A 27,484-nucleotide genomic window follows, 5' to 3' on the forward strand; every position below is an offset into this window, starting at 1 on the left:
GTCAGTAAAGTTTGTATGCTAGTCCCCTTTAATAGCAGGGAATCCTTGGAGGGGATGGGGGATGCTGTCATTATTCCGAGGCTTGTTTCAGATAATGCATAAATCTTTGCTGCCCCATTTTGCCTTGACTCAGAGAATTTTACCATAAGGATAAATGAATTTTGTATTGCAGAGTGTTCTGCCAGTTCTGGATAATCCACTGTCCAAGAAGGTGCGAGGCCTCATTGATAGCTTAAGGGCACAGAGGTCACGGTACATGAAGGTAACACTGATCTAAACTCTGCATTTCTTACCTTGTTCAGTCCTCCCCTGGAATGGGGGGTGGGAGTAAGTGATGGGATAATGGGATTTTAGGGCATGTTTAATTCCTTTTGGCCCTGCCTCATGACCCTGTCTTCTGGCCATAGCTTATCGTGGTGAAACAGGAGGACAAGCTGGAGATGCTGTTCAAGCACTTCCTGGTGGAAGACAAGAGCTTGAGCGGGGGAGCATCCTATGTGGACTTTCTCTGTCATATGCACAAGGAAATTCGGCAGCTACTGAGCTAGAGCAAGTGGGTAAATGGCATAGGGTCCCAGGCCAGCTTCCAGAAAGTACACCAGGATGGCAGAGAAATTGGAACAGTTCCATTATCTTATAAGTCATGTAAGCTGACCTCAATCTCTCTGGGGGGAGGGGGAGGTATAAGGAGACACCTTTCTGGAATCAAGTATCCTACCACTCTGTCATGTCCTGCTGATGGAAGGTGCCCCTATCCCCTCACTTTACCCTCCTTTTCCTGCTAATCCTGTCGTAATGAATGTAGTTTCTCAGTTCACTGTATATGATTCGGTATTGGGGGATTTGGAGGCACCCAGACTCTGGCAATATTATGTGTCCCCTTAGACCAGCCTCCAAGAAGAGAGGGGCAGGCAGGAAGGAGTGGGAATCCCAGGGGTACTATGCGGGGGTGGGTAGGGGCTAATTCAGCTCAGTGTCATCAAAAACTTCCTATATTAGGGACGAAACATTCAGGTGCACAAGAGCTGGGGTATAGACCATAGATGGTGGAGAGAAAAGTGGTTGGTCAGTCCTTTTTGGGCCTGGAAGTCAGCAGCCAAGTCAAAGTTGGAGAGTGGTTGATTAGCTCTTCTGTCTCCTGCAATGATTGGTGATCACTAAGTGGATAGAGGCACATTGTCAGGGATGAATGAGCCTGGGAAGTGAGTTGCAAAGAATATTAAGACCTGGGAGAGGTAACAGCCTCTTTCCCAGCTGGAAAGGCTCCAACACTGGATGGTTCTGTTGGGAGCCTGGTCATCAATTTGCAATACCTCACAGAGCCAGCCCCATCCCACTCTGAGCTCCCACTGGAAACACTGCTTCTCCAAGCTGGGAGTTGTTGAGAGGGGAGAGGCAGAGGTGGCTGGAGCTCTGTTCTCTCCTGCCGGGACACCACTCAAGCTCTGGTATTGACAGAGTGGCCGACCGTTATCTTCCAACCTGAACTGGCTGGGGCAGGACAAGGGCTAGGCTTGATGGTGGCCAGGCTTGCCTGCTCCCAGCCTGGGATGCCCCTGCTCCGGACCTCTCATTTCTCTTCATTGGTTTATTTTTCAATGCATCTTTAATTTGTAAAGAAATAAAATAAATTAAGATGTAACAATTAGCCTCATTTTTACTTGTGACTTACCATTTTCCGTCCCATTTGTTGCTGCTAGGCCTAGCACTTCCCAGGAAGTGGTGGGCTGAGCAGAACTACGCATGCGCCACACGCACCATGGGCGTAGGACTTCGTCAGGTCGCTACTCCCTGCGGGGCGGAGGCCTGATGCTGCCGGGAGGGGAGCGGGGCAACTGCCAGTGGACATGGCGGCGTGCAGCAGCGGGGCTGTGCTCGCTGCCTTGGGAGTGCTTAGCATTTGTGCGGTCAGCGGCTCTGGGCCCATGGCTGAGGGGGAGACCGGCGGAGAGGCGGGCTGGGCAGAGCCGTGGGATGGTGCAGTTTTCCGGCCGCCCTCGGCGCTGGGCGCGGTGGGGGTGGCGCGCAGTCCCGGGCCCTCGCAGCCAGGGAGGGAGGAGGCCGTGGACTTGCCGGTGCTGCTGTGGTGGAGCCCAGGGCTATTTCCCCACTTCCCGGGCGACTCAGAGCGCATCGAGTGCGCGCGCGGCGCGTGCGTGGCGTCCCGGGACCGACGGGTGCGAGGGCACTCGCGGACGCGCGCGCTGCTCTTCTACGGCACTGACTTTCGAGCCTCCGAGGCGCCGCTGCCGCGCCTGGCGCATCAGAATTGGGCGCTCCTGCACGAGGAGTCGCCCCTCAACAACTTCCTGCTGAGCCACGGGCCGGGCATCCGCCTCTTCAATCTTACTGCCACGTTCAGCCGCCATTCGGACTACCCGTTGCCGCTTCAGTGGCTGCCCGGGACCGCTTATCTGCGCCGCGCGGCGCCTCCGCTACAGGAGCGCGCTGAGTGGCGCCGACGCGGCTACGCGCCGCTGCTCTATCTGCAGTCCCACTGCGACGTGCCTGCGGACCGGGACCGCTACGTGCGCGAGCTGATGCGTTACATCCCGGTGGGTGGGGCCGGGGCGGGCCTGGGGGTTGAGGGGGGCGCGCGGGGCGGAGGCCAGGACCCCGGGTGTCCAGGTCGGCTCGCCGCACCCACTTCACGGCGGTATTCTACCCCGAACAGGTGGACTCCTACGGGAAATGCCTACAAAATCGGGAGCTGCCCACTCCGCGGTTACAGGACACAGCCACAGCCACCACCGAGGATCCAGAGCTCTTGGCCTTCTTGTCTCGCTATAAGTTCCACTTGGCCCTTGAAAATGCCATCTGTGACGACTACATGACAGAGAAGCTGTGGCGCCCCATGCATCTTGGTGCTGTGCCTGTGTATCGCGGCTCTCCCTCTGTGAGGGACTGGATGCCCAACAATCACTCCATCATCCTCATTGATGACTTTGAGTCACCTCAAAAGCTGGCAGAATTTATTGATTTTCTGGACAGGAACGATGAGGAATATATGAAATATCTGGCGTACAAACAACCTGGGGGCATCACCAACCAGTTCCTTCTGGATAGTCTGAAGTATCGGGAGTGGGGAGTGAATGATCCTTTGCTGCCTAACTACCTCAATGGCTTTGAGTGTTTTGTCTGTGACCATGAACTGGCTCGGCTGGAGGCCGAGAAAGCACACGCAGCCTCTCCTGGGGACATCCCTGTCCCTGAGCCTCACATTGCCCAGCCCTCACACATGGACTGCCCAGTGCCCACACCTGGATTTGGCAGTGTGGAAGAGATTCCTGAGAATGACAGGTAAGGATAGCTGGGTCCCTGTGGCCATCAAATCAAGCGATTTACTCACTGTGGGCAGTGAAGTAGCAGTAGGTGCTGAGGGGATTGTTGTATAGGGAAATTATGACATGGGCTTACTCTGCCTTTAAAGTGTCAAGAGTCTAATTGGGAGAGTCTAATTCCTGAAAAAGCTCAGGAAAAGATGCAAAGTGGAATTCAGGGCAACAACCTATGAAAATCAGCTTATGTGAGCAATGTTTGCAATAGTGATTCAAAAAAGGCTTCAACCAGAGCAGAGGGGGCCTGTTTAGGGAAGTGATGAGGGAGAGACAAAGTTGGGCAGATAAACTCGGGCCAGGCTATACATAGCCTGAATACCAGGCTTAGGAGTTGGACTGTCTCGAAAACCAACTCAGCTGTTTATTTAGCACCTTTGAAATGTTGGGGTTGGGGATGAGCAATACATGGATGGGTATTTTGAGAGAGGTTTGTCTGCAGTAGGGTTTGTATCTATTAACCTGGCACAATTATTAATAGTACCTCCTTTCACTCTTTAATTTTTTTTTAATGTTTATTTATTCTTGAGGGAGAGAGACACAGAGTGTGAGTGAGGGAGGTCCAGAGAAAGGATCCAAAGCAGGCTCCAGGCTCTGAGCTGTCAGCACAAGAGTCCGACGCAGGGCTTGAACTCATGAGCCATGAGCCGTGAGATCATGACCTGAGCTGAAGTCAGACACTTAACTGACTGAGTCATCCAGGCGCCCCATATAGTACCTCCTTTCACTACTAGAAGTACCCTGATTTGGGTGATAAATTATATGTTCACCCCAAACAGAATGGAAGGAATGTTTTCAATAGATAGAATAAACACTGCTGGGCAGTGTGGATTGGAAGAGAAGTGAGGAAGCTACTGCAGTAGGTGGCAGAAAGTGGTGCATTGGGAAACAAGGTCAGCACGGGAGGTGGGGTGGGAAAATGCTGAAGCCACTTGCAGCAAACCACACCTGTTTGGGGAGAGGTGATAAAAGATTATTAAGCTTCATAAAGCAAGACTGCTAGAATGGCCTGCAGAGACTAACTTGCACAGTGGATGGCAGCAGAGGGCTGTTTATATATACTGCTGGCACAGTTTGATTCTGGGAATGGAGTCTTCCATCAAATAATTTGTTTCTAGTTTATGCTGAACATATTATGATTTACTAGGAAAAAAAGTGTAAAACGTTAAAAAAAAGAAAATGTGTTTTATCTAGACTTTGGATAGCACTGCACCTTCATTTTGATTATTGAAATTGCAGCTTATAAGGTAACCATCTAAATATTAGACTACTTGGTTCCATAGTCTGCCCCACTGCCCTGCCTTCTTCTAAACTCCCACCACATTTGGGAACCAGGAGCGGGCAAGTCAGGAAGTTTAACTCATTGGGGGTGGGATGTGTGATAGATTTGTGTTTGCAGCTGTCACCTGTACTATTACTAGACTACTAGATTTACTTCACATTCCCTTTCCTTCAAAGCAGAGCCCTGTCTTAGCCAGAGACTGCTATATCTGCTTAAAATTTCAGAAGGCAGGACTTGTAGCTGTGCAGAGGTTCCATAATCCAACTCCCATTTTGATGTTTCAGCTGGAAGGAGATGTGGCTGCAAGATTATTGGCAAGGTCTGGACCAGGGGGAAGCTCTCACTGCCATGATCCACAACAATGAGACAAAGCAGAGGAAATTTTGGGACTACCTACATGAGATCTTCATGAAAAGGAACCAAAATCTCTAATTATCCTTGCAAGAGCCTTTAAATTGGTAGAGTTAAGGAGATGGAAGTCCTTATTCTACCATGGGACATGAGGGGCATCTACTGCATATCCCTTAACGAACACTGTCTTATTATGAGTTCAAGGAATTCCAGTTATATCCACTGATATTTTACCCTAATGATGTGTATCCAGTGTCTCAGTTTGTGGTATTAGGGCCTCTCCTCAATGAGAGATGGAGGCCTCTAGTTCTTGGATTAATGGAAAACAGAAGCCTGAAACACCCACTTGTTTTAAAGTGCTGATCCAACAGAATCTTTAAAGAATTGCATCTTTCTCTAGCCATTTCATCCTCTTAACTGTGATTGGAACAACACCTTGGTACTTGGCTTAAGAATGAGGTAAAATGGACCACGTTTAGTAGGGTCTTAAAATTTCCGTGCTCTTCTTTAAACTCTTTATTATTCAGTACCTTTCCTTTATTTATTTTTTTTACATTAAAAAAAAATTTACTTTGAGAGAGAAAGCACAAGTCAGGGAGGGGCAGAGAGAGAGGAGAGAGAGAGAGAGAGAGAGAGAGACAGAGAGAGAGAGGGAATCCTAAGCAGGCTCTGCATCGTCAGTGCAGAGCCCAAAGTAGAGCTCGAAGCCAGGAACTGCAAGATCACCACCAGAGCCGAAGTCAGACACTCAACTGACTGAGCCACCCAGGCGCACCTATTCAATACCTTTCCTAATCTCTTTTCATCTCCTGCTTTATAAATGGTTACATTGGTGGTGAAGCAAAACTCCTGGTGGGTTGTGTTATGGTTCTTTGGAATTGCATTTTTTATATCATTTACTTGCTCTTGATGTCAAACTTTTTAACTTTTTTTGGTTCAGGTCATGATCTTGTAGTTCATGAGTTTGAGCCCCATGTCAGGCTTTGTGCTGACAGCTTGGAGCCTGAAGCCTGTATCCGTTTCTGTGTCTTCCTTTCTCTCTGCCCCTCCCTGCTAACGCTCTGTCTCTCTCTTTCTCAAAAGTAAACATTAAAAAAAATTGTTTTAATGGTTTTTTCTTTCCTGGTTTTCCGTAATCTGACGAAGATGCCACCATCCCCACATTCATTCTCCTCTACATTAAACTGGCTGTAGATTTTTGACAGCTTTGCTTACTGCTGGTTTGCTTCTTTTTTAGGGAATAACTGTAATTCTTTCTCATCTCATGAACAGAAAGATCCGATGGTTAATATATATCATGTCAATTTAATGAATTGTCCTGCTCTATTTTAGGTTAGAGATAGAGACTATGGCTGGAAATGATGGCAGAAAAACAAATTTAATATTTAAATGATTTTTTAAATGTTTTTATTTATTTTTGAGACAGAGCATGAGCAGGGGAGGGGCAGAGAGAGAAAGGGAGACACAGAATCTGAACCGGGCTCTAGGCTCTGAGCTGTCAGCACAGAGCCTGATGTAGGGCTTGAACTCATCAACTGTGAGATCGTGACCTGAGCTGAAGTCCGTCGCTTAACCGACTGAGCCACCCAGGGGCCCCTAAATGATTTTTAAATGTTAAAATAGACCAGGGTGAATCAAACTGCAGGTTTTTATAGGTCTTTGGTCTTTTCTGTCTGCCTAATGAACTCTTCTCTATATTTTATTATTTAAAAAAAAATTTTTTTAACGTTTATTCATTTTTGAGAGACAGAGACAGAGTGCAAGTGGGGGAGGGGCAGAGAGAGGGAGACACAGAATCCGAAGCGGGCTCCAGGATCTGAGCTGTCAGCACAGAGCCCGATATGGGGCTTGAACCCACAGACCAAGAGATCATGACCTGAGCTGGAGTCGGCTGCTTAACCGACTGAGCCACCCAGGTGCCCGTATATTTTATTATTTTTAAATGCTACAAAAGTCCTATTTCCTCCATAGAGTCATGAAAATTACGTTGGAAAAAACAGCCCAGCAATAGTTGTAATAATTACTTCATACTATGGAACACTTTTCAGTTCCTGTGGGATGAATATTCCAACTTGACTCATTCTATTACTGATATCCTTCTGTTCAACTTTATAGTACTTAGTGAGACTACATTTTGATGGAACATACCTAAACTCAAGGGGCTGAGAGGTGAGGCAAGACTTATGTTGGTGGTGAAGCAAAACTCCTGGTGGGTTGTATTATGGTTCTTTGGAATTGTATTTTTTATAACATTTACTTGCCCTTGATGTCAAGGGGCTGAGAGGTGAGGCAAGAGTTAGCCACCACAAGTGGCTGGTTCAGTAAAAAGCTGTTAGGCAGATTTGGGGATATAGCCAAACCTTTATATTGCTGTGGCTTGAAAATAAAGCTTAAAGGGCAGGGAGACCATTAGGTTTTTCAGGGCCAGTGGAACAAGAAATACCTTGGACCTTAGAGCTACTCTGGTTGTAATGTGTAGTATTAATGAATTATCACTAAAGAAGTTCTATAGCTTATCAGTGTATCTATAAATTAATATGTATATGTACTTATATATATACACATACATACACTAATTTACAACCAGATGTGTGTGTGTGTGTTTATGTATGTAAGGTGCTTCAACAACTAGGGTCCCACACTTAATATTGTGACATCTAAGGATGTGGCCAAGGAGAGCTCTAATTTAGACTGGATTTCACGGTCATAATGGTTCTATTTTCATTTTATTTTTTAGTAAAAAATACCCTCACAACAGCATGGAAAGTTTGCTTAACCTGTTTGGGCTTTTGCAGAAAAGCACAAGAGGGGAAGATAGACCTTCAAATATACTATTAAAATTGGGTATAATGTAGACCCACAAAAAGAAGTCAAATTCAGGACTCTGATTTCTAAACTTGAAATCTATTTTTTTTTTGGAGTAGTTTTTGTTTTTGTTTTTAACGTTTATTCATTTTTAAGAGACAGACAGAGTGTGAGTTGGGGAAGGGCAGAGAGAGAGAGGAAGACAGACTATGAAGCAGGCTCCAGGCTCTGAGGTATCAGCACAGAGTCTGATGTGGGGCTCAAACCAATGAGTCGTGAGATCATGACCTGCACTGAAGTCGGGCACTCAACCGACTGAGCCACCCAGGTGCCCCTAAACTTCCAATCTACTTAAATGCAGGTGCTGATTTATAGTGCAAAATACACATTACTCAAATGCAAACTAAGGTTAGGACTCAAGTTTATGTGCAATAAAAAGGGTAAGTGATGGTTATGCAAAATGTAGAATCATCCTTACTTCTCCTAATTACACCAGTTCAGGTTGGCATTCCTTTAGCACTTTTATGTACAAAATGGGCCAATTGTTTGTGAATGGTTGTGGCTGGAGACTCAGGCCTGCTTTGTGGACAGGGCTTTTTAGACGTTCTCCTTTAATCCTATTACCATAAAAGTATTCGTAAAAGAGCAAGATAAGCCAGGTGCTACATTTCCACAAGAGCAAGCAGAACCAATATGAAGAGAAAGCAAACAATGTGAATTTTCTCTGGTTTGGGGCTCAGTTTGCTCTGTCAACCGCAGCAGGCTTGGGGTTATTGGTGGTAGAAGTGCTTGATTAGGAATCTGTTTTATTGGACTGGGGGTGGAGCATGGGGCTGATGCCTTTATTACTCCATGTGTTGCAATATCCTATAATCTCAGGTTTCATTTTGTATAATAAATGGCTTCTTTTTAAACAGTGTCTGCTGCTTGATTATATTTCTGGGCTGAGTATGATACACTTGGAGACTTGGAAAAATATGTGAAACACTTGTTCACTTAACAAGTATTTATTATCACTATTCTAGGTACTAGGAATTCAGTAAGACAAGGTCCTGTCTCTCATGGCACTTACATTTTAAATGGGTGTCGGTGGTAAGTGAGGCCATAAACACACATTAAATGAACAAGTTAATTCAGACTGTGATATGTGCTATGAGGAAAATAAAACAGCTTGATAATGGAGAGATATGGGAAGTCAGGGAAGGCCTCTCTGACAGGAACTGAGAACAGAAGAAGAACCAGTCATGCAGAGATCAATGGGAAGATTAAACGTCTGTGATAAATGATTTTAGCACACTAAATTTTACACAACCAAATACATATTGCTCCTCCAAAGTAGTCATCTTATGAACTAAAAGCTTGCTCAAGTTATGCTTCCGTTACCAGAAACATTTCTTGAAGTTGTTATAAATGCCTTGAGAATCCTTGGCACATCTTTGAACTGAGTTGTTTGTTTCTTTTTGAATGTTTCATTTATTTTTGAGAGAGGGAGACAGAATTTGAAGCAGGCTCCAGCCCAATACGGGGCTGGAACCCACCAGCCATGAGATCATGACCTGAGATCATGAAGTCAGAGGGTTAACCAACTGGGCCACCCAGGTGCCCCTAAAGTGCCTTTTGTAAACACCTAAAAGTCACTTAGAGCCAAGTCTGATGAACCTAGGCATCACAACTGAAGAGCCAAGTCTAATAATAGGAATGATACCACCAAGTATCTTCACAGGATTGGAAAGAGTCTTAACTTAGACAATGAACGCCAAAGCGCTTAAACTTCACCCTACCCAGTGAGATCATTACAAAGAAGAAACGATATGTAAGTGGTCGCTACTGTTTATATGAGCATAATTTTTCTTTATGGCTTCGGGGTGGTTTTAAAGGTAGTAAAATCCAACAGTTCTTGAAGACTTATTAAAAACATAATAATAGTCTGTCCCAGCCTAACATCTTAAGGTCTCATATTTTGATTCGGTCCCATCCTCTGCCCTTGCTTTTGTCAATCACCCTCGAGTTCGGCCAGCTACCACGATAATTGAGTGTCCATTTATCGGGCCCTTTCTTGGATGTTTCCGGCCTAAGACCGCCCTCAGACTTCAGGGCCCGGAGCGGCCTAGGTCAGCACACGAGCCCCAAAGACTCTCCTCCCAACCTGCACACAGGTCTTGAACGACCGGTGCCCGAACCCAGCAGCCGGGTTACGAGGCGAAGAAAAGCAAGCACGCAGGCAGCCGAGCTTTCGGCAGGCTGCGCGCCAAGCCTCGTCGAGCTCTTAGGGGTCACGCAGGGTCACGCACGGTGACGCAGAGCCTGCCGGGAGCTCGGTGCGTAATGGCGACGCCCAGCCTGCGGGGTCGGCTAGCGCGGCTGGGAAACCCACGGAAACCTATACTGAAGCCCAACAAGCCGCTCATCCTAGCTAATCGTGTCGGAGAACGACGCCGGGAGAGAGGCGGTGAGCAGTTGGAGCCAAGGAGGCTCCCAGAGCAGAAGTCCGAGGGATGAACGGGGCGGCTGGGTGGGAGGGCTACAAGATAAGGTAAGGGTGACTGAGGGTCTTCCCGTTCTGCTCCTCCAGAGGCGACTTGTATCACAGAAATGTCGGTGATGATGGCATGTTGGAAGCAGAATGAATTCCGCGACGAAGCGTGCAGAAAAGAGATCAAGGAATTCTTCGATTGTGCTTCGAGGGCCGAGGTGACAGAAGGCTCTTAGGGTGTCATCTTGGGAGAGAATGGGGGTGGGGGGATACAAGCAATTATACAAGGCAAGGAAAGTTGTGGGAGCGATTTCACTAACGCCCAAGTGGAAAAGGTTATGGTTTTGAAGGCATTGTGATCTTGAGCGATTTGTTTCACTGCTCTAAGCTTTAGCTATACCAGTTGTAAAATAAGGTTAATATTAATACCTTACAGAATTTTGTATTACATAAAGGGAAATTACATGGGAAAAAATCACTTGGTAAAATTTAACGTGCTGCTCAAATAGGTATTATTGTCTGAAATAGAACTAAAGATAGATAGTGAAAGGCAGGTTGTTTGGATTTTAACCTAGAATTAATTGCTAGCTGGCATGGTAGCTTCAGGTCATACAGTCATCTGTAGATCTCAAGTCCCTTTGTTGAAAGGGGACTGGGAAGATGACACAGCTATTTCCAGGCTGGTTAATGTATTAGTGTGCTTTGTGGTATTGTGAGAACTGTTGGCCTAGGTCAGGACAAACTTAAGAGCTGTCATTTTTGTTTTTGTTCTGTCTTTTCAGGCAGCGCGAAAGATGAGATCAATCCATGACACGTTGGGAGAATCTGGGGGTTTATCCCCCAAGAAACTGAATAAATTGTTACAGAGGTTTCCTAACAAATCTCATGTCAGTTGAAAATGAAGAAGCATTTTCTATGACTGGACTGTTAGCTACTGAGAACTATGTGTAGGTGTTTTGGAAACGTTTGCACTGCCATGCACTATTTGCAGGGTGAAAGGAGGCAAGACACTTTTTCATCCTTTGGAATCATTGTCATGGTGGAAGTTATGCTTTATTTTGAAATAAAATCCTCTGAAGATAAATTGGCCTTTGTTGTAGATTAGGTTCTCCCTCCATACTTGAACTCTGTATCCTTCCCTAGATTCTGGAAGTTCTTTGCTTCTTGATTTGCCCGAGGAGCAGGATAAAAACTTTCATCTTGTTCTGCCTTTGAAGTCCTTACACCATTTAGTGTCCTTGCCTTTGGATGCAATAAGGATGTTCAAGTCTGCCTATATGCAGAGTTTTTCGGTATCATCTGTATTTAGTGACTACCCATTTTGTGCAAAATAGTCCCTGCAAAATGCTCACAGAATAATCAGAAGTTCACAAACTGATGAACTGCAGATGTATTTTATTTAGCCAACACAATTGGAAATTCGTTTTTAAATTAAATGATCACCTTCAAAAATATGAAAAATGTCATTTAAAAAAATCCACTTTTTAGCTTTCAATTGAAAAAATAAAAGGATCTGTAAACCCCAGTTTCTTATCCCTGCATGGCAATAACCAAGTAGAGCTGATTATCTTTTGTCTCCATTCTCTAGGGACCTGGCCATTGGCCTCTTCCACATGGTGAAACTGAAACTTATTTGGCAGTTATCTTCTTTGTGTATCACCTGTTCACTTCTCTCATTAAGTTATCCACCTAGTTGCTGAAGGCATTAACTTTTGTGACCCTTTGATATTAGAAACAGTTGTATGGCATTTTATATATACTCTGCCCTTCCAGGTTTAATTCACTTAACCTTTTCTATATACCTTGCAGCATTAGATAGACAAAGATCAGTGGGGTTTCTAAGGCTCCAGTGGGATAATTATTAAGATAAAGAAGTGGTCTTGCCTCCCTGACCCACACAGCTACTTCTTCCAATAGTCCTCAGACCTCATGGGTAGAGCACTGGGCAGTTGCCTTGTTCTGAAAGCTGAGGCTTTTAGTTACAGGAAGAAGCTCAATACCTAGGCACTTTGGACCGGACTTAGGAGTTCTTAACCTAGGGTCAATAGATTCTCAGTAGGAGGTCTGTGGACGTGGATGGGAAAAATTTTTTATCTTTAACCACAACTGAAATTTAGCATTTCAGTTAGGACCATGGAAAACAAACCACAGTATCAATTAGCAATACCTATATGAGATTATAATATTTTCATATAGTAGGTTGCAGGTACCTCAATATCCTTTATACCCATCACTAGCTTCAAAATTATGGTAGTTACCCTTGCTGCTGGACTTTACTTAATGTGTAAATAAAGCAGTATTACTACGTTACAAATTTGTTAATATTTTGATAATCGTATTTCAATATAATTCATTTCCTTTGTAAGTTATATATTTTGTGCATTTATAAACAATCTGAGAAGGAGGTCCAGGGACTTCACCAGGCTGCCAAGGTGTCCGTACCACAAAAAAAGGCTAAACTCCTGGATTCAAAGGACTCACTGACAAAACAGTACAACCATTTCCCGAAATCAAATGCATTCTTTTCAAGGTGCTTTCCTGATCAGATCTTAGAAAAAAATCTAATGGAATGCAGGCTTCTGGACTACAACTCCCAGAAGGTGATGCGGCCCCAGGGCCTATCCGGAGTTGAGACAATGACTCCACCCAGTTGTCCTGTGTACCGCTTGACAGCCTACGATTCCCGGCATTCATGGCTGCTGTTTATTCCTTGGGGACATTATGGACGCCGAGTTATTGCTGGGATTTGTAGTCATTTCATGTATCGCTGGTAGTCGGTTCCCTCTTACAGTATCTGGGGTGGCTTCGAGAAAAAAGAGGCAGGAAATGTAGCAATTAAACAAACGGGTCCTCTACATCTGCCGGTACCGGGTCTGGTTCCCAAGCGCGTGAGGCGGAAGTGGTGGTGGCCGGCGCGGCCGGAAGTTCAGATCAGCTGATGGGGGAGGCGGCGCCGCAGCCGCGGAGAGGCCCCGGCTGCCGAGCGCTTCGTCCGGGCCCAGAGTCTCGGATACTGGCCACGATCCCCGTTCGCACCTCGCAGTTGGGCGAGGCCCGGTCCCATATCCCTTCCAGGCTTGAGATCCTCGTCCGGCACGGCCGCCCTGAGCGCCCCGGCCACCCCCAGCCCCGGCTCGCCCCTCAGGCCCCGGGCCTCCCCTCAGCCCCCGGCCGGCGGCCCAGGCCCCGGATCCGCGGGGGGGGACCCGGCCCCGGGGGGTGCAGGCCCCATGGAGCTGATGTTCGCGGAGTGGGAGGACGGAGAGCGCTTTTCATTCGAAGATTCGGACCGCTTTGAGGAGGATTCGCTCTGTTCCTTCATCTCCGAGGCCGAGAGTCTCTGCCAGAACTGGCGGGGATGGCGCAAACAGTCAGCGGGGCCCAATTCCCCCACTGGCGGCGGTGGCGGAGGTGGCAGTGGCGGTACCAGAATGCGAGGTAAGGGTGAGCTGGGGGGAAGGGAACGGGCTGGCTCTGCTCAGGCCTTGCTGGGGAGCTGTCCCCGCTCGGGAGCTGTCCCGGACCGCGAGCTGTCCCGAGCAGCTTGGAACGGACTTCTGGACTCGCTTTTCCAGTCTTCCTGGGGTTGGCTTCTCCACATCAGCGTGTGTTTGTGTGTGTGTGTGTGTGTGTGTGTGTGTGTGTGTGTGTGTGTGTGTGTGTTGGAGTGATGGCTGGGAAATTCTGGGTTGGATACGATTAGCGACAGAAAGTAGATTTTTTTTGTGGTTCATTTGCCTTAGTAATGGAATAGAAGAAAAAACTCCTCTGACTTGGGAATACTTACCTAGTTAAGCCCGCGGCAAGCCAGAAAATAGAAGAGAAGGAGGGTAGGGAGTGGATTGTGAAGAAGGGACCACTTGAGGCGTGTCACCCCCATTGCAAAGTGCATTGGGAGCTTCTTGTTAGGGGTGATGATGATCTCTGATTCTGGCTACACCAAGAAGGGATTCCACTCATAGGAAAGTGGAGGTGAACTGGAGATTCCATAGTCACATAGGTTCAAATCAGAGGCTTGTTTCTTGTCCATATTGAACAGCTGTCAGAAGCTGGGACCACTGGATTAGAGCCTTAGATTTCTATCATCTGGGGCCTGGGGAAGAGTGTAGGAAACTGTCTCTGGAGTCTCCTTATGAAATGCTCTTCCTGCTTTGTGCTGTGAGTTTCTTTCATCCTGGGGTCTTTCAGTGAATTAACTGATTAGTGCTGTGAATAATTTTGCTTTTATTAAAGGGGATTGAGGGAAGAGTGATGATAAGTGAAGCTCCACAGGCTCAAGACTTACCACATCCTTTCCCTGCCTTCCTCATGGCACAGTTTTTGTTCTGGGCCTCAATGCAAGCTGACCTTTTTCAGCAGTTGGGATTGTGATTGTACTCCGGCCATTCCAAACTCCCGTTTTCCAAACTTCCCTGCAGAGATTTCTAGCACCCTTTTGGGACAAAGAAAAGTGTACATATGTCACTTGTTAGGAGTGGTAGTGTTCAACTTCAGTTGGAGAGGTAGCATATGTTCTGTGCACATACACCTACACATGCACAAAGATCATAGGCAGTTTCACTGTGGGTCTTCTGTGGTCTCTTTGCTTTTTCACATTTGCATGTGTGGGTAGCCTTGGGGCTTAGAGCTCCTTCACTTTGAGGGAAGTAACTGAAGTAATGTCGGTGAAAATTTTCAACATACTGGTATCTTCCTGAATAGGTTAAAATCTAGAAAAGCATGTCATTCCCCAAACCCGCTGCCATCTCGGGGTACTCTCAGTCTCTCACTTGTAAAATAAGGAGATTAACTTTTTTTTTAAAAAAAGAGGTTTCTTTCAGCTCCATGATTTTCTGATCTGTCTTCTAATTTGACTAGCAATTTGGTGAGATATGTATGCAGTCTGTCGCGTTTCACCTTTTAAAAAATTTATTTATTTTTGAGAGAGAGAGAGAGAGCAAGCAGGGAAGGGGTGGAGAGAGGAGAGAAAGAATCCCAAGCAGGCATCATGCTGTCAGTGCAGAGCCTATGTGGGGCTCGAACTCACGAACCACGAAAATCTTGACCTGAGCTGAAACTAAGAGACGTGTAACCGACTAAGCCACCTGGGCGCCCCTCACCATTTATTGATTAAAAGTGGGGGAAACCTTGAGTGGTAACTCCATCCTACTCCAGGTGTTTTCAGGAGCAGCAGCTAGGTTCCCTTGGGATAACCCATCTTCCTCCCCATCCCCCTTCCCAGGCTTCCAATTGTAGGAAGCCAAGGATCAGGTGTGCCAAGGGACATGCAGCCTCTCTTGCTACTGGAGGTCCCTCTCTTAACTCCTTTGGGCTCTGGCCTGTCTCCTCTCCTTAGTTAGAGGCCTAGAATAATCTAGAGAAAAAGGGATAGTAAAAAGCAGTTGGAGAAGAGAATGTCAGGGGAGAGACATTAACAATGTAATATAAATCTAAAGTGCTAGGTGTAAGGGAAATTAGATGCCAAGCCATGTGAGAGGGTTGCTTGCTAGGATCCTGGAACACACCTGTTTGGCCAGGAGTTTCTGGGATATCTGTGGTATCTTCTGTTCTAGACCTTAGGTAGCAAGTTATGGGCTGCAGTTGGTTAGCTGCCCTCCCCCAGATGAAATCTTAAGAGTTAATGTATCCTAACAGGAGGGTCCCTTGGTTTTTCATCCAGATCTCCCTTTTCTTTCATAGTGAAGGTGGGGCCCAAGATGTTAGGCGCTGGCATTGGTGCCAGGTAATCATGACCCTTTTCATTTCCCCTTCTCTTTACCCTCACCTAAACCTTTGTTTCCAAAGATGGACTTGTGATCCCATTGGTGGAGCTCTCAGCAAAGCAGGTGGCATTTCATATCCCATTTGAAGTGGTGGAGAAAGTTTATCCCCCAGTGCCTGAGCAGCTACAGCTCCGAATTGCTTTTTGGAGCTTCCCTGAGAATGAAGAGGATATCCGGTGAGGCTAAAGGACTGATGGTGGGGAGTGGGTCCTGATATTCCACACTGTGTGCTGGGTTTCCTCCAGAACAAAGGAGCTACTGTGTTTGGGGTTGTGGTAAGAAGAAGACAAGGGGAGGAGTGCCTGGGATTTTCCCCAAGAGGGAGTGACACTGGGGAGAGCGTGTCCAGGGCATTATGGTCTCTGACAGGTTATTTGCTGAGTTGTGGCTGTGTCCTCTTCTTCACTCCCAGGCTGTATTCGTGCCTGGCCAATGGCAGTGCCGATGAGTTCCAGCGAGGGGACCAGCTGTTCCGCATGAGGGCTGTGAAAGACCCACTGCAGATAGGTAAGGGTCCCATCATGCCCTGTGGCACCCCCTGCTCTGCCCATCCCCTGTGTTATGAATTAAGGACCTACTGCAAGAAGCTGGAGCAGGTTGTCGGAATAACTGCAGGGCCAGGGTTGAGGGCAGAGAATTATGTCTTGATGGCTCTCCCTGACCATACCCATGTTTCTCCCCAGGGTTCCACCTGAGTGCTACAGTGGTGCCACCTCAGATGGTCCCCCCCAAAGGGGCCTACAACGTGGCTGTGATGTTTGACCGCTGCCGGGTCACTTCCTGCAGCTGCACCTGTGGGGCTGGGGCCAAATGGTGCACTCACGTCGTGGCACTCTGTCTCTTCCGCATCCACAACGTGAGGCCCTCCCAATTTATCCTGGCCCTATCCTACGCTCCATCCCCCCCTTCTCTGCTGCATGCCTGGCCACAATGTGAGCCTCCTCGCCTCCCTTAATCTGCCTGTCTTTCCCTTGCTCCAGTGTCAGCAAACCTTTTCCAGCTTGTTCTGTTTCTCTCTGTTTCTCCTTCAGGCTTCTGCAGTCTGCTTGCGTGCCCCAGTCTCAGAGTCCCTGTCTCGGCTGCAGAGGGACCAGCTGCAGAAGTTTGCTCAGTACCTCATCAGTGAGCTCCCTCAGCAGGTGAGTGAGGTTGGGACACCCTTCTCCAACTCTAAGCTCCAGGACTGCATATTAGTCTTCATGTTAGTCCAAGGCCAACTTGGGTCACTTATGCCTTTGTCCCTTTCCCCCTCAGATCCTCCCCACGGCCCAGCGTCTTCTGGATGAACTCCTCTCTTCCCAGTCAACAGCCATCAATACAGTGTGTGGAGCCCCGGGTGAGTGTGGAGAGAAGGAAGGGCAGTCGGAAGGAAGAAAGCTGGTGGTGCAGAGCACCACTTACTAAAAGCTTGCTGTTGTCAGGTGAATCCAGGCCCCTATCTCTATGTAACTGACTACCTATCATCCCCAGACCCCACAGCAGGGCCCTCTGCCTCTGACCAGAGTACATGGTATTTGGATGAGTCAACACTCACTGATAACATCAAGAAGACACTACACAAGTTCTGTGGACCCTCGCCTGTGGTCTTCAGGTAAATTGGATCTCTCTATGTCTGTGTCTGTGGTGGAAGGGAACAACCCTCAGGCTGTTAATCGATCCTTTGCTCTGTTAATACCTGTGCCTCAAAAATTTTTGTCTCAGACATCTTTTGTCTCCTACACTCTGTATTTTGGGTCAGGGCCTCTTTTGTGTCAAAGCCCTGGTGCACTTTCACCTGTCGTATGCAGCCCCATCTCAGAGTAATCATTTTCCACTCCATTACCTTCACAGTGATGTGAACTCCATGTATCTGTCTTCCACGGAGCCTCCAGCTGCTGCTGAATGGGCATGTCTGCTGCGCCCTCTGAGGGGCCGCGAGCCAGAGGGTGTCTGGAACCTACTTAGCATTGTGCGGGAGATGTTCAAACGGAGAGACAGCAATGCTGCCCCTTTGTTGGAAATCCTCACTGACCAATGCCTCACCTATGAACAGGTAACCCTCCAGAGTTGGGTAGCCCCACTGTGGTTCATTTTCTCCTTCCCTTAACTTCATTTACCTCTTGCTGACAGGGACACTGGGGAGGGCTGCTCTTCCTTTCTCCAAACTATTAGGTGCATCTCAGAGCTCTCTGTTTCCAGATAACAGGTTGGTGGTACAGCGTGCGCACCTCAGCCTCACACAGCAGCGCCAGCGGACACACGGGCCGTAGCAATGGGCAGTCAGAGGTAGCGGCCCATGCATGTGCCAGCATGTGTGATGAGATGGTCACACTGTGGAGGCTAGCTGTTTTGGACCCTGCACTCAGCCCCCAGCGGTGAGTCTCCCCCTAGGCTCATCACAGCACGGATATTGGGCCAGCCCAGGACAGTCCAAGGCCTCATATCATGTGCACATAGAAACGTACTATTCTTCTAGTCCTAGGGAAATGGGAGGTACTGAGCGTTAAGGTTACCAGTGATTTAGGCGTCCTTTTTCTGAGAAGCTCTCTTCCTTTCCTCCCTTAAATAGCTCCCACTTTCCCAAATACCTGAGTATTGGAGTGATGTGTATGAGCTGGCTCAAGAAGTTCTTCCCTGGGTCCCTTCCTGTACCCTCCTTCTGGGGGTTATGCCTGCTCTATCTCCTTCCATCCCTTCTCAGAGCAGAATGTAGCCCCCCAGCAACCTCCCCCAACTTTGTTCCCACAGCCGCCGGGAATTGTGTGCCCAGCTACGCCAGTGGCAACTGAAGGTGATTGAGAATGTGAAGCGGGGACAGCACAAAAAGACCCTGGAGCGGCTCTTCCCTGGCTTCCGGCCAGCGGTGGAGGCCTGCTACTTCAACTGGGAAGAGGCCTATCCACTCCCTGGTGTCACCTACAGTGGCACCGACCGGAAGTTGGCACTGTGCTGGGCCCGAGCCCTGCCCCCTCGGCCAGGTGCCTCCCGATCTGGGGGCCTGGAGGAATCCCGGGAGCGGCCCCGATCTCTTCCTTCTGAGCCAGCTGTGCGGCCCAAGGAGCCTGGGGCCAAGCGCAAGGGATTGGGTGAGGGGGTCCCCTCATCGCAGCGGGGTCCCCGCCGCCTCTCTGCTGAGGGGGGAGATAAGTCTCTGCATAAGATGGGTCCAGGTGGGGGCAAAGCCAAGGCACTGGGTGGGGCTGGCATTGGGGGCAAGGGATCAGCAGGCGGTGGGAGCAAGCGACGGCTGAGCAGCGAAGACAGCTCCCTGGAGCCGGATCTGGCTGAGATGAGCCTGGATGACAGCAGCCTGGCCCTCGGTGCAGAGGCCAGCACCTTTGGTGGATTCCCTGAGAGCCCGCCACCCTGCCCTCCTCCTGGTGGCTCCCGTGGTCCTTCCACCTTCCTTCCTGAACCCCCAGATACTTATGAAGAAGATGGTGGTGTGTACTTCTCAGAAGGGCCTGAGCCTCCCACAGCCTCTGCTGGCCCCCATGGCCTACTGCCTGGGGAGGTCTGTACCCGGGATGACCTCCCTTCCACAGATGAGAGTGGCAATGGGCTCCCCAAAACCAAAGAGGCAGCCACTGCAGTTGGAGAGGAGGATGATGACTACCAGGCATATTATCTGAATGCCCAGGATGGGGCTGGAGGCGAGGAAGAGAAGGCTGAGGGCGGGGCTGGGGAGGAGCACGACCTGTTTGCTGGGCTGAAGCCACTGGAACAGGAGAGCCGCATGGAGGTGAGGGGACTCTGAGGGGACACTGAGGGTGCTCTTTCGCTACAGCTGGGAGAGGGGCCATCTAGCTCTAATTGGGAATGTCAGGACTGTAGTGAGGCTGTTAGAAGCCTTTAGCGGCTCCTGTCTGGACTCCCTGCCTACAGTCCATTCTTTTCACTGCTTCCATATTGATATTCCTGAAATGTCTGATTGTGTCCCTCTGCTGCTTAAAAGTCTTCAGTGGTTTCCCACTGCCCTTGGCATGACCTGTGAGGCCTCACTTGGTCTGATCTTTGTATGCTTTTTCAGCCTCATCTAGGCATTCTGCCCTTTCTACTACAGTCAGTCGAACCATTCCTCTAGCTTGCCATGCTCTCTCTCGCATCCTTACATTTGCACAGATTGGCCTGTCTGCCTAGAATCTTCTTCCCTCACCTTTCCTGGCTAGCTTCTGTTCTTTCTGCAGGTCTCAGGTATCTTAGAGATCACTTCCTCTAGGAAGTCTTCCCTGAGCTTGCCCCTTTGCCCTAGGTCCCAGTGAAGTATCTTACTCATTTATGCCCCTCTTGGTCTTTCCCAGTGGTAGCTGGCTTCATGCTGGTTTGTGTGTTTGTGTGTCTGTTTCTCTAATCAGACTATGAGTTCCTGTGGTATACCCAGGACCAGCATAGGGCCTAGCATATAGCAGGTACTCATGGGATGTTTGCTGCTTGAGTATGAATATGGTGTCCTGCCCCTGGAAGTTGGGGCTTCAACCTGTGTGGTGCCCGTCCTCTCCAGATATTGTTTGCCTGTGCTGAGGCCCTGCATGCGCACGGCTACAGCAGTGAGGCCTCCCGCCTCACTGTGGAGCTTGCCCAGGACCTGCTAGCCAACCCACCTGACCTCAAGGTAGAGCCGCCCCCTGCCAAGGTGAGAGACCCCCCATTCCCCTCTCCCCCCATTTATTGCTAACCCTCTTCTATGCCCCACCCCAAGTGAGAGCCTCCTCACTCCACCAAGATGAGTCAGACTCATATGTCTGCTTCCTTGTACTTCCCCTCTTTAGGGCAAGAAGAACAAGGTATCTACGAGCCGTCAGACCTGGGTGGCTACCAACACCCTGACGAAGGCAGCTTTCCTGTTGACAGTGCTAAGTGAACGCCCAGAGCACCACAACCTGGCCTTCCGAGTTGGCATGTTTGCCTTGGAGCTACAGCGGCCCCCAGCTTCTACCAAGGCCTTGGAGGTCGGAGGTTCCATCAGCCTTGTACTGCAGTCTCCTCAGAGACTCCTCAGAGACTTACAGCTTGATCTCTACTGAAGTGTTAGGGGTCTGAGCTTCTTCCTGTATTCTTAGGTGAAGCTGGCATACCAGGAGTCTGAGGTGGCTGCCCTGCTCAAGAAGATTCCTCTGGGTCCAAGTGAGATGAGTACCATGCGGTGCCGGGCAGAGGAGCTTCGGGAGGGGACACTCTGTGACTATCGGCCCGTTTTGCCTCTCATGCTGGCCAGTTTCATCTTTGACGTTCTCTGTGCTCCAGGTATGGTGCATGACTCTACTCGAGTGGGGATCTTGGGTAGGAGTAGTTTTCTCTAAGGAGAAACCAAGAGGCCCAAGGCTCTGAATTATCCTTAGGACCCATCAGGCAACTTCATGAGTGGTCTGGAATGATGAGGGTCTTGGGTTGCCTACATTTCATTCTTTCCAGTGACACTTCTTTCTGCCTGACTTATTCCACCTTTCATCCAGTGGTTTCTCCCACGGGTTCCCGGCCACCAAGTCGTAACTGGAACAACGAGATGCCTGGGGATGAGGAGCTGGGATTTGAAGCAGCAGTTGCTGCCTTAGGTGAGTCTGGAGTATCTTGAGCACTTCTGTGAGCTAGTTGGCCCAGGCCTTGAAGGGCATGAGACATGGTCCCTGTTTGAAGGGGTGGTATGGTAGTGGGACAGCCAGAATGTGACATGTTTGAACCAGGTAGTACAGTCAAGAATTTAGGGACAAAAGGTGTGCTATGGCACACAAAATGTAAGAAAAGGATTCAGGAAGGGTATAGAATACGGAATGTAGGTCAAAAGATCAGTTAAGTTTTTGGTAAGGGGACAAAACACCATGAATAAAGACAGGGACCATCAAGTCTTAATGAGGGCAAGGAGTCAAACTTCCTTGAAGTGATGGGTATGCCATGAAGGTAGAGTGGGCCAATTATGAAGGTCTTAAAAAGCAGATCAGAGCTAAGGCCGGATGTAATAGGCAATTGGGACCTTCCACGGGGGATGTGGGTTGGACCAGGAGAACTCCTTATCTCACATATGCTGGTGGCTGGGCAGCCCTGGCCTGTTCACTTTTGCTGTCTTGGGAGTTATGGCCATTCTCAGTCCCTATGAGAGCCTTCTTCTCACAGGTATGAAGACAACAGTGAGCGAGGCAGAGCATCCCCTCCTGTGTGAAGGCACACGTCGGGAGAAGGGTGACCTGGCACTGGCACTAATGATCACTTACAAGGATGATCAAGCCAAGCTCAAAAAGGTAGGGACTGAAGTACTAGGATTTTGACAGGCAGAGAGCAAAATTTTACCCTTTCTCAGAGGATTGCAGTCCAATGAGGAAAGGGCTATACTGCCCATAGGGGATAAGTGGAAAATCTTGGGGACACCTGATAAAGAATAAGACCAATGGTTCTCGTAGGAGTGCTTGGGCAGGGGATGAAAGAAAAGAAGCAGTTACTCATTTATTTCAATATTTACTGAATATCAATTTAGTCAGTCCTGTGTTAAGTGTTAGGATATCAAGATATGTAAGCCGGTGCCTATCATCCAGGAGGTTCTCCTATGGTTGTGACTGGGGAAGGCTTCCCGAAGAGGTAGTATTAAGCTGTTTCAAAGAGAAAGTAAGGTAATAGAAATAGAAGTGAGGATATAAAGGGCATCCTGTCACTGCTTCTCTCTTCTTCAGATCTTAGACAAACTCTTGGACCGAGAGAGCCAGACGCATAAGCCCCAGACACTGAGTTCATTCTACTCATCCAGCCGCCCAGCCACAGCCAGCCAGAGGTCTCCTTCAAAGCATGGGGGCCCATCTGCCCCAGGCGCCCTGCAACCCCTGACCCCGGGCTCTGCAGGGCCTCCTCAGCCAGGGAATGTGGCAGGGGCTGGGCCAGGCCCCACTGAGGGCTTCACAGAGAAGAATGTGCCTGGTGAGGTGGGGGCACTGGGCAGGGGGGGATGAATGGTATGGATTCATGTTGGGGTCCCCTTTCCTTGGCTTATCCCAATGTCCTATTTTCCCCACCTAGAAAGTTCCCCACATTCTCCCTGTGAGGGCCTCCCATCTGAGGCAGCTTTGACCCCAAGGGCGGAAGGGAAGGTTCCCAGCCGCCTGGCACTTGGCAGTCGTGGAGGCTACAATGGACGGGGTTGGGGCTCCCCAGGGCGGCCTAAGAAGAAACACACAGGTATGACAGCCTGTGGGATGACATGGAGGGAGGGATTTCCTGAAGTGTGAATTCTGTAACTTCTAGCTTCTGAGACTGATTTGTCTTGGGGAGTTAGGCATGGCCAGCATTGACAGCAGTGCCCCTGAAACAACATCGGATAGTTCTCCCACCTTAAGCCGGAGGCCACTTCGAGGGGGCTGGGCCCCCACCTCCTGGGGCCGAGGACAGGACAGTGACAGCATTAGCAGCTCTTCCTCGGACTCTCTGGGCTCCTCATCCTCCAGTGGAAGTCGCCGGGCCAGTGCCAGTGGAGGGGCCCGGGCAAAGACCGTTGAAGTTGGCAGGTCAGTGGAAGAAATACTCCTCTCATCTGGCCCACCCTCAGAGTCACATCCCTGGTGTAATCCAACTATTGTCCCCCCAGCGACACCACTTATCCTGCTCTTTTCTGCCTACCTGGACACCCATTTCAGAGAAACCCCAATCCCCGTCCCTACCCCATTGCCCCCTCAGGTACAAGGGCCGCCGTCCCGAGAGTCATGCCCCTCATGTACCCAATCAGCCATCAGAGGCAGCTGCACACTTCTACTTCGAACTGGCGAAGACGGTGCTGATCAAGGCAGGGGGCAACAGCAGCACTTCCATTTTCACACATCCATCTTCCTCAGGGGGCCATCAGGGTCCTCACCGCAACCTGCACCTTTGCGCCTTCGAGATTGGGCTTTATGCCCTTGGCCTGCACAACTTTGTTTCTCCCAACTGGCTCTCACGTACTTATTCTTCGCACGTTTCCTGGATTACAGGTAAACCCAGTATCTTGATTTGGGAATGGGTTGGGGATTAATTGATAGAAATGAGAGTCTTATCCTTGTGGAGTTACTGATCTGACAGAAGACACCATACTAACCACCCCCCCCCCTTTTTTTTTTTGCTCCTTTCCTTGAAGGTCAGGCAATGGAGATTGGTAGTGCAGCCCTGACTATACTGGTAGAATGCTGGGATGGACACCTGACGCCCCCTGAGGTTGCATCCCTGGCTGACAGGGCATCACGGGCACGAGACTCCAATATGGTGAGGGCAGCAGCGGAGTTAGCCCTAAGCTGCCTGCCTCATGCCCATGCATTGAACCCCAATGAGATCCAGCGGGCCCTGGTGCAGTGCAAGGAGCAGGTATTTCTAGGGGCAATCTGGGGACTTGCTTTCAGGTATCTAGGAAGGGACATGGGGAAAACTAACAGCCCAGCTCGATTTCCAAATCTTAAAGTTCACGAATTTTCTAGTTTGTGCTATTATGGTGACACTTGACATATTAATGCACTTTCACATCCATTACTTCTTTTGCCTTACGACTCTGAGGTTAGGATTATTCCTGTTTTATAGATAAGGAAATGGAGATCTATAGGTTAGGGACCAAGGTGGTCACCAGGTTGGAATACTTGGGGAAGGCCTTGGGGAGATAGTGGGAACTGGATGGGAGGGAGTGGCTAGGTTAGTTTGGAACTGGGACTGTAAGTAGTTTGGAACTGGTCACCAAGTGTTTGTTCAGTGTGTGAGGCATTCATTGCTCTGACTCTGACCTCTGATGCCTCCCTGGGAACCAGCCAACTCAGAGGGAGATGTTGGAATGTCATTTACAACCATGCTTGAGTAAAGCCCCTCCCCTTAACTTCTGTGCCCCTTCCTTCCAGGATAACCTGATGTTGGAGAAGGCCTGCATGGCAGTGGAAGAAGCGGCTAAGGGTGGGGGTGTATACCCTGAAGTGTTGTTTGAGGTTGCTCACCAGTGGTTCTGGCTATATGAGCAAACAGCAGGTGGCTCATCCACAGCCCGTGAAGGGGCTACAAGCTGTAGTGCCAGTGGGATCAGGGCAGCTGGGGAGGCTGGGCGGGGGCTGCCTGAGGGCAGGGGGGGCCCAGGCACTGAGCCGGTTACAGTGGCAGCAGCAGCAGTGACAGCAGCAGCCACAGTGGTGCCAGTCATCTCAGTGGGGTCCAGTTTATATCCAGGTCCAGGACTGGGGCATGGTCATTCCCCTGGCCTGCACCCCTACACTGCTCTACAGCCCCACCTGCCCTGCAGCCCTCAATACCTCACCCACCCAGCTCACCCTGCCCACCCAATGCCTCATATGCCCCGGCCTGCCGTTTTCCCTGTGCCCAGCTCTGCATACCCACAGGTGAGACCAGTGTTTTGTTGGGGGGTTGGGCACGTGGGAGAACATTAGGAGTTCATGTGGGGTTGGAGTGTGGGGTACTCTGGGAGAATAATAGGACTGTCTTGGTGAGGTGGTGGGGGTCTGGGGGTACTCAGGCCAACCAAGATAAGAAATGTAGGGATACCCACTTGTGGGATGAAGGGGGAGAACCACATCTTAATATAATTTCCTACTCTTTTCCCTGTCTCTAGGGTGTGCATCCTGCCTTCTTGGGGGCTCAGTACCCTTACTCAGTGACTCCCCCCTCACTTGCTGCCACTGCTGTGTCTTTCCCCGTCCCTTCCATGGCACCCATCACAGTACATCCCTACCACACAGAGCCAGGGCTCCCACTGCCCACCAGTGTGGCCTGTGAGTTGTGGGGACAGGGAACAGGTGAATGGAGGGGAGGTACACTGGGCAGGGGAGATGGGGGGAGGAACCCTCTCCATCCCTCTTTGGGCTGTGAATTCCTCATATAGCTTTCATCCCACCCTCAGTGAGCAGTGTCCATCCAGCATCCACGTTTCCAGCCATCCAGGGTGCCTCGTTGCCTGCTCTGACTACACAGCCCAGTCCTCTGGTGAGCGGAGGGTTTCCACCACCCGAGGAGGAGACCCACAGTCAGCCTGTCAACCCACACAGCCTACACCACCTGCACGCTGCCTACCGTGTTGGTGAGAAGTCTTTTTTTTGTGCCCCCACCTGCAGTTGTGCCAGAGGCTCTTTAGTGATGCCTCCCTCCCCACGGCTCTTACTTTGTTTGTTGTGGGGTCCGATGTACCAGATTGAGGTGCAGGGTGAAAAGGATGTACCTTCACTATGTGCCCACCCTTTTCTCCCAGGAATGCTGGCACTGGAGATGCTGGGTCGCCGGGCACACAATGATCACCCCAACAACTTCTCCCGCTCCCCCCCCTACACTGATGATGTCAAATGGTTGCTGGGGCTGGCAGCAAAGCTGGGTAACACCTCCCCTCCCCAGGACCATTGTCCGCCCCCACCCACTTTCCCCACCTTCCTGTCCCAGACCTCCTTCCTAGCTCTTGCTCAGAGTTGAGGCCTTGGTCGGGTATGTGTGCGTGCGCGGGGGGTGGGGGGTTACCTCAGCTCCTGGGGTGGAGGGAGGCTCTCTGCCAGGCCAGAGCTGAGAGATAAAAGTTGGGTCCCTAGGGCAGAGGTGGCCACCCCCGTCTCATGCCCCTCCCCCTGCCCCCCAGGAGTGAACTACGTGCACCAGTTCTGTGTGGGGGCAGCCAAGGGGGTGCTGAGCCCGTTTGTGCTGCAGGAGATCGTCATGGAGACGCTGCAGCGGCTGAGCCCTGCTCATGCCCACAACCACCTGCGTGCCCCGGCCTTCCACCAACTGGTGCAGCGCTGCCAGCAGGCATACATGCAGGTGACAACCCTGGAAGTATGGAGTAGGGTGGAGCACCTCCTGGGCAGGCATGGAACCGATTACCCCGCATGCTAGGGAGGACGGGCCTGGTTCTGTGCTTAGTGGCTCATCCTCTTCCAGTACATTCACCACCGTTTGATTCACCTGACCCCTGCCGACTACGACGACTTTGTGAATGCAATCCGCAGTGCCCGCAGCGCCTTCTGTCTGACACCCATGGGCATGATGCAGTTCAACGACATCCTGCAGAACCTCAAGCGCAGCAAACAGACCAAGGAGCTGTGGCAGCGGGTCTCACTCGAGATGACCACCTTCTCCCCATGAGTCTGGCCCCTCTAGGGTCCTATACAGGGATACAGGCCTGTGGCTATGGGGGCCCCTCACACAGAGGGAGTGAATCTTGGCTGGACAGATCATCCCCACTCAGTTCTCTGGTAGCCCAGACTGGCAGCTGCTCTTGGGCTGTAGCTTGGGGCCAAGATGTCTCAAACCCTAGAAGCCTAGGGTTGGGGGAGACAGCCCTATCTGGGAGGGGGCATTGGGTGGCCTCTGGTATTTATTTGGCATTTATAAATATATAAACTCCTTTTTTACTCTAGTCTGCCTGGGCCTTTGCCTTCTTTCCCTCCATGTGCAGATGAACTTTGAACCGGGGTGGGGGAAAAGACTGATACTTCCTTTATTCTAAGTTTCTCCCACTCCAGTGAGGCAGACAAAACAGAAAAATAAGGATGTTTATTAAGGACATTTCTAGCCCACAGCT

At 49.7% G+C, this 27,484-nt stretch overlaps 4 protein-coding genes and 1 long non-coding RNA gene across 11 annotated transcripts in view; 4 read left to right on the forward strand and 1 right to left on the reverse strand.

Moving 5' to 3' along the window:
- The window catches only part of SEC24C (SEC24 homolog C, COPII coat complex component), a 25,035-nt gene extending 23,403 nt beyond the window's left edge, over positions 1 to 1,632 (forward strand). For 3 of the 4 annotated variants that reach the window (XM_042907741.1, XM_042907744.1, XM_042907742.1), the window contains exons 22-23: positions 173 to 262; positions 408 to 1,631. In XM_042907741.1, coding sequence (XP_042763675.1) covers positions 173 to 262; positions 408 to 548 — 231 coding nt within the window. In that variant the 3' untranslated portion in view covers positions 549 to 1,631. Of the gene's footprint in view, positions 1 to 172; positions 263 to 407 lie in introns of all 4 variants that reach the window. The other variant, XM_042907745.1, reaches the window with a different exon arrangement.
- LOC122201764 overlaps positions 1 to 1,977 on the reverse strand; it is an 8,027-nt gene extending 6,050 nt beyond the window's left edge. The window contains exon 1 of the long non-coding RNA XR_006194328.1: positions 1,673 to 1,977. This is a non-coding gene — a long non-coding RNA (uncharacterized LOC122201764). The remainder of the gene's footprint in view (positions 1 to 1,672) is intronic.
- Positions 1,813 to 5,367, forward strand: FUT11 (fucosyltransferase 11). The gene is made up of 3 exons (XM_042907747.1): positions 1,813 to 2,555; positions 2,675 to 3,300; positions 4,902 to 5,367. The coding sequence occupies exons 1-3, from the start codon at positions 1,848 to 1,850 to the stop codon at positions 5,047 to 5,049; spliced, it is 1,482 nt and encodes a 493-aa protein (XP_042763681.1). The 5' UTR covers positions 1,813 to 1,847; the 3' UTR covers positions 5,050 to 5,367.
- A 4,702-nt stretch (positions 5,368 to 10,069) lies between these two features.
- CHCHD1 (coiled-coil-helix-coiled-coil-helix domain containing 1) lies at positions 10,070 to 11,330 on the forward strand. The gene is made up of 3 exons (XM_042908321.1): positions 10,070 to 10,222; positions 10,346 to 10,464; positions 11,029 to 11,330. Exons 1-3 carry the CDS (start codon positions 10,099 to 10,101, stop codon positions 11,140 to 11,142), a joined length of 357 nt encoding a protein of 118 aa, XP_042764255.1. The 5' UTR covers positions 10,070 to 10,098; the 3' UTR covers positions 11,143 to 11,330.
- Positions 11,331 to 12,979: 1,649 nt separating this feature from the next.
- ZSWIM8 (zinc finger SWIM-type containing 8) lies at positions 12,980 to 27,319 on the forward strand. 4 transcript variants are annotated; one of them, XM_042908103.1, is made up of 26 exons: positions 12,980 to 13,684; positions 16,031 to 16,184; positions 16,421 to 16,515; positions 16,692 to 16,864; positions 17,040 to 17,147; positions 17,263 to 17,344; positions 17,479 to 17,599; positions 17,839 to 18,040; positions 18,187 to 18,362; positions 18,736 to 19,729; positions 20,489 to 20,620; positions 20,757 to 20,936; positions 21,048 to 21,231; positions 21,441 to 21,539; positions 22,096 to 22,220; positions 22,647 to 22,887; positions 22,987 to 23,145; positions 23,243 to 23,471; positions 23,641 to 23,930; positions 24,074 to 24,297; positions 24,816 to 25,304; positions 25,535 to 25,718; positions 25,823 to 25,999; positions 26,168 to 26,287; positions 26,611 to 26,721; positions 26,842 to 27,319. In XM_042908103.1, the coding sequence occupies exons 1-26, from the start codon at positions 13,477 to 13,479 to the stop codon at positions 27,300 to 27,302; spliced, it is 5,718 nt and encodes a 1,905-aa protein (XP_042764037.1). In that variant the 5' UTR covers positions 12,980 to 13,476; the 3' UTR covers positions 27,303 to 27,319. The 4 variants fall into 4 exon arrangements, with proteins under 4 accessions (XP_042764037.1, XP_042764038.1, XP_042764039.1 ...); XM_042908104.1 differs by having other exon boundaries at positions 12,981 to 13,684; positions 25,535 to 25,694; XM_042908105.1 differs by having other exon boundaries at positions 12,981 to 13,684; positions 26,543 to 26,721; positions 26,842 to 27,138.
- The last annotated feature ends 165 nt before the right edge of the window (positions 27,320 to 27,484 follow it).

The sequence above is a fragment of the Panthera leo genome, chromosome D2, assembly GCF_018350215.1.
Source record: "Panthera leo isolate Ple1 chromosome D2, P.leo_Ple1_pat1.1, whole genome shotgun sequence".
Taxonomy (NCBI): domain Eukaryota; kingdom Metazoa; phylum Chordata; class Mammalia; order Carnivora; family Felidae; genus Panthera; species Panthera leo.

What these genes read in the sequence shown, in the direction of transcription:
- FUT11 (XM_042907747.1), top strand. Translation starts at nt 1,848, where the DNA reads ATGGCGGCGTGCAGCAGCGGGGCTGTGCTCGCTGCCTTGGGAGTGCTT. An exon ending in AGCTGATGCGTTACATCCCG is followed by an intron (nt 2,556 to 2,674) that starts GTGGGTGGGGCC and finishes TACCCCGAACAG; the next exon opens with GTGGACTCCTACGGGAAATG. An exon ending in GAGATTCCTGAGAATGACAG is followed by an intron (nt 3,301 to 4,901) that starts GTAAGGATAGCT and finishes TTGATGTTTCAG; the next exon opens with CTGGAAGGAGATGTGGCTGC.
- CHCHD1 (XM_042908321.1), top strand. Translation starts at nt 10,099, where the DNA reads ATGGCGACGCCCAGCCTGCGGGGTCGGCTAGCGCGGCTGGGAAACCCA. An exon ending in ACGACGCCGGGAGAGAGGCG is followed by an intron (nt 10,223 to 10,345) that starts GTGAGCAGTTGG and finishes CTGCTCCTCCAG; the next exon opens with AGGCGACTTGTATCACAGAA. An exon ending in ATTGTGCTTCGAGGGCCGAG is followed by an intron (nt 10,465 to 11,028) that starts GTGACAGAAGGC and finishes CTGTCTTTTCAG; the next exon opens with GCAGCGCGAAAGATGAGATC.
- ZSWIM8 (XM_042908103.1), top strand. Translation starts at nt 13,477, where the DNA reads ATGGAGCTGATGTTCGCGGAGTGGGAGGACGGAGAGCGCTTTTCATTC. An exon ending in CCTGCACTCAGCCCCCAGCG is followed by an intron (nt 18,363 to 18,735) that starts GTGAGTCTCCCC and finishes TTGTTCCCACAG; the next exon opens with CCGCCGGGAATTGTGTGCCC. An exon ending in ATCAAGCCAAGCTCAAAAAG is followed by an intron (nt 22,221 to 22,646) that starts GTAGGGACTGAA and finishes TCTCTTCTTCAG; the next exon opens with ATCTTAGACAAACTCTTGGA.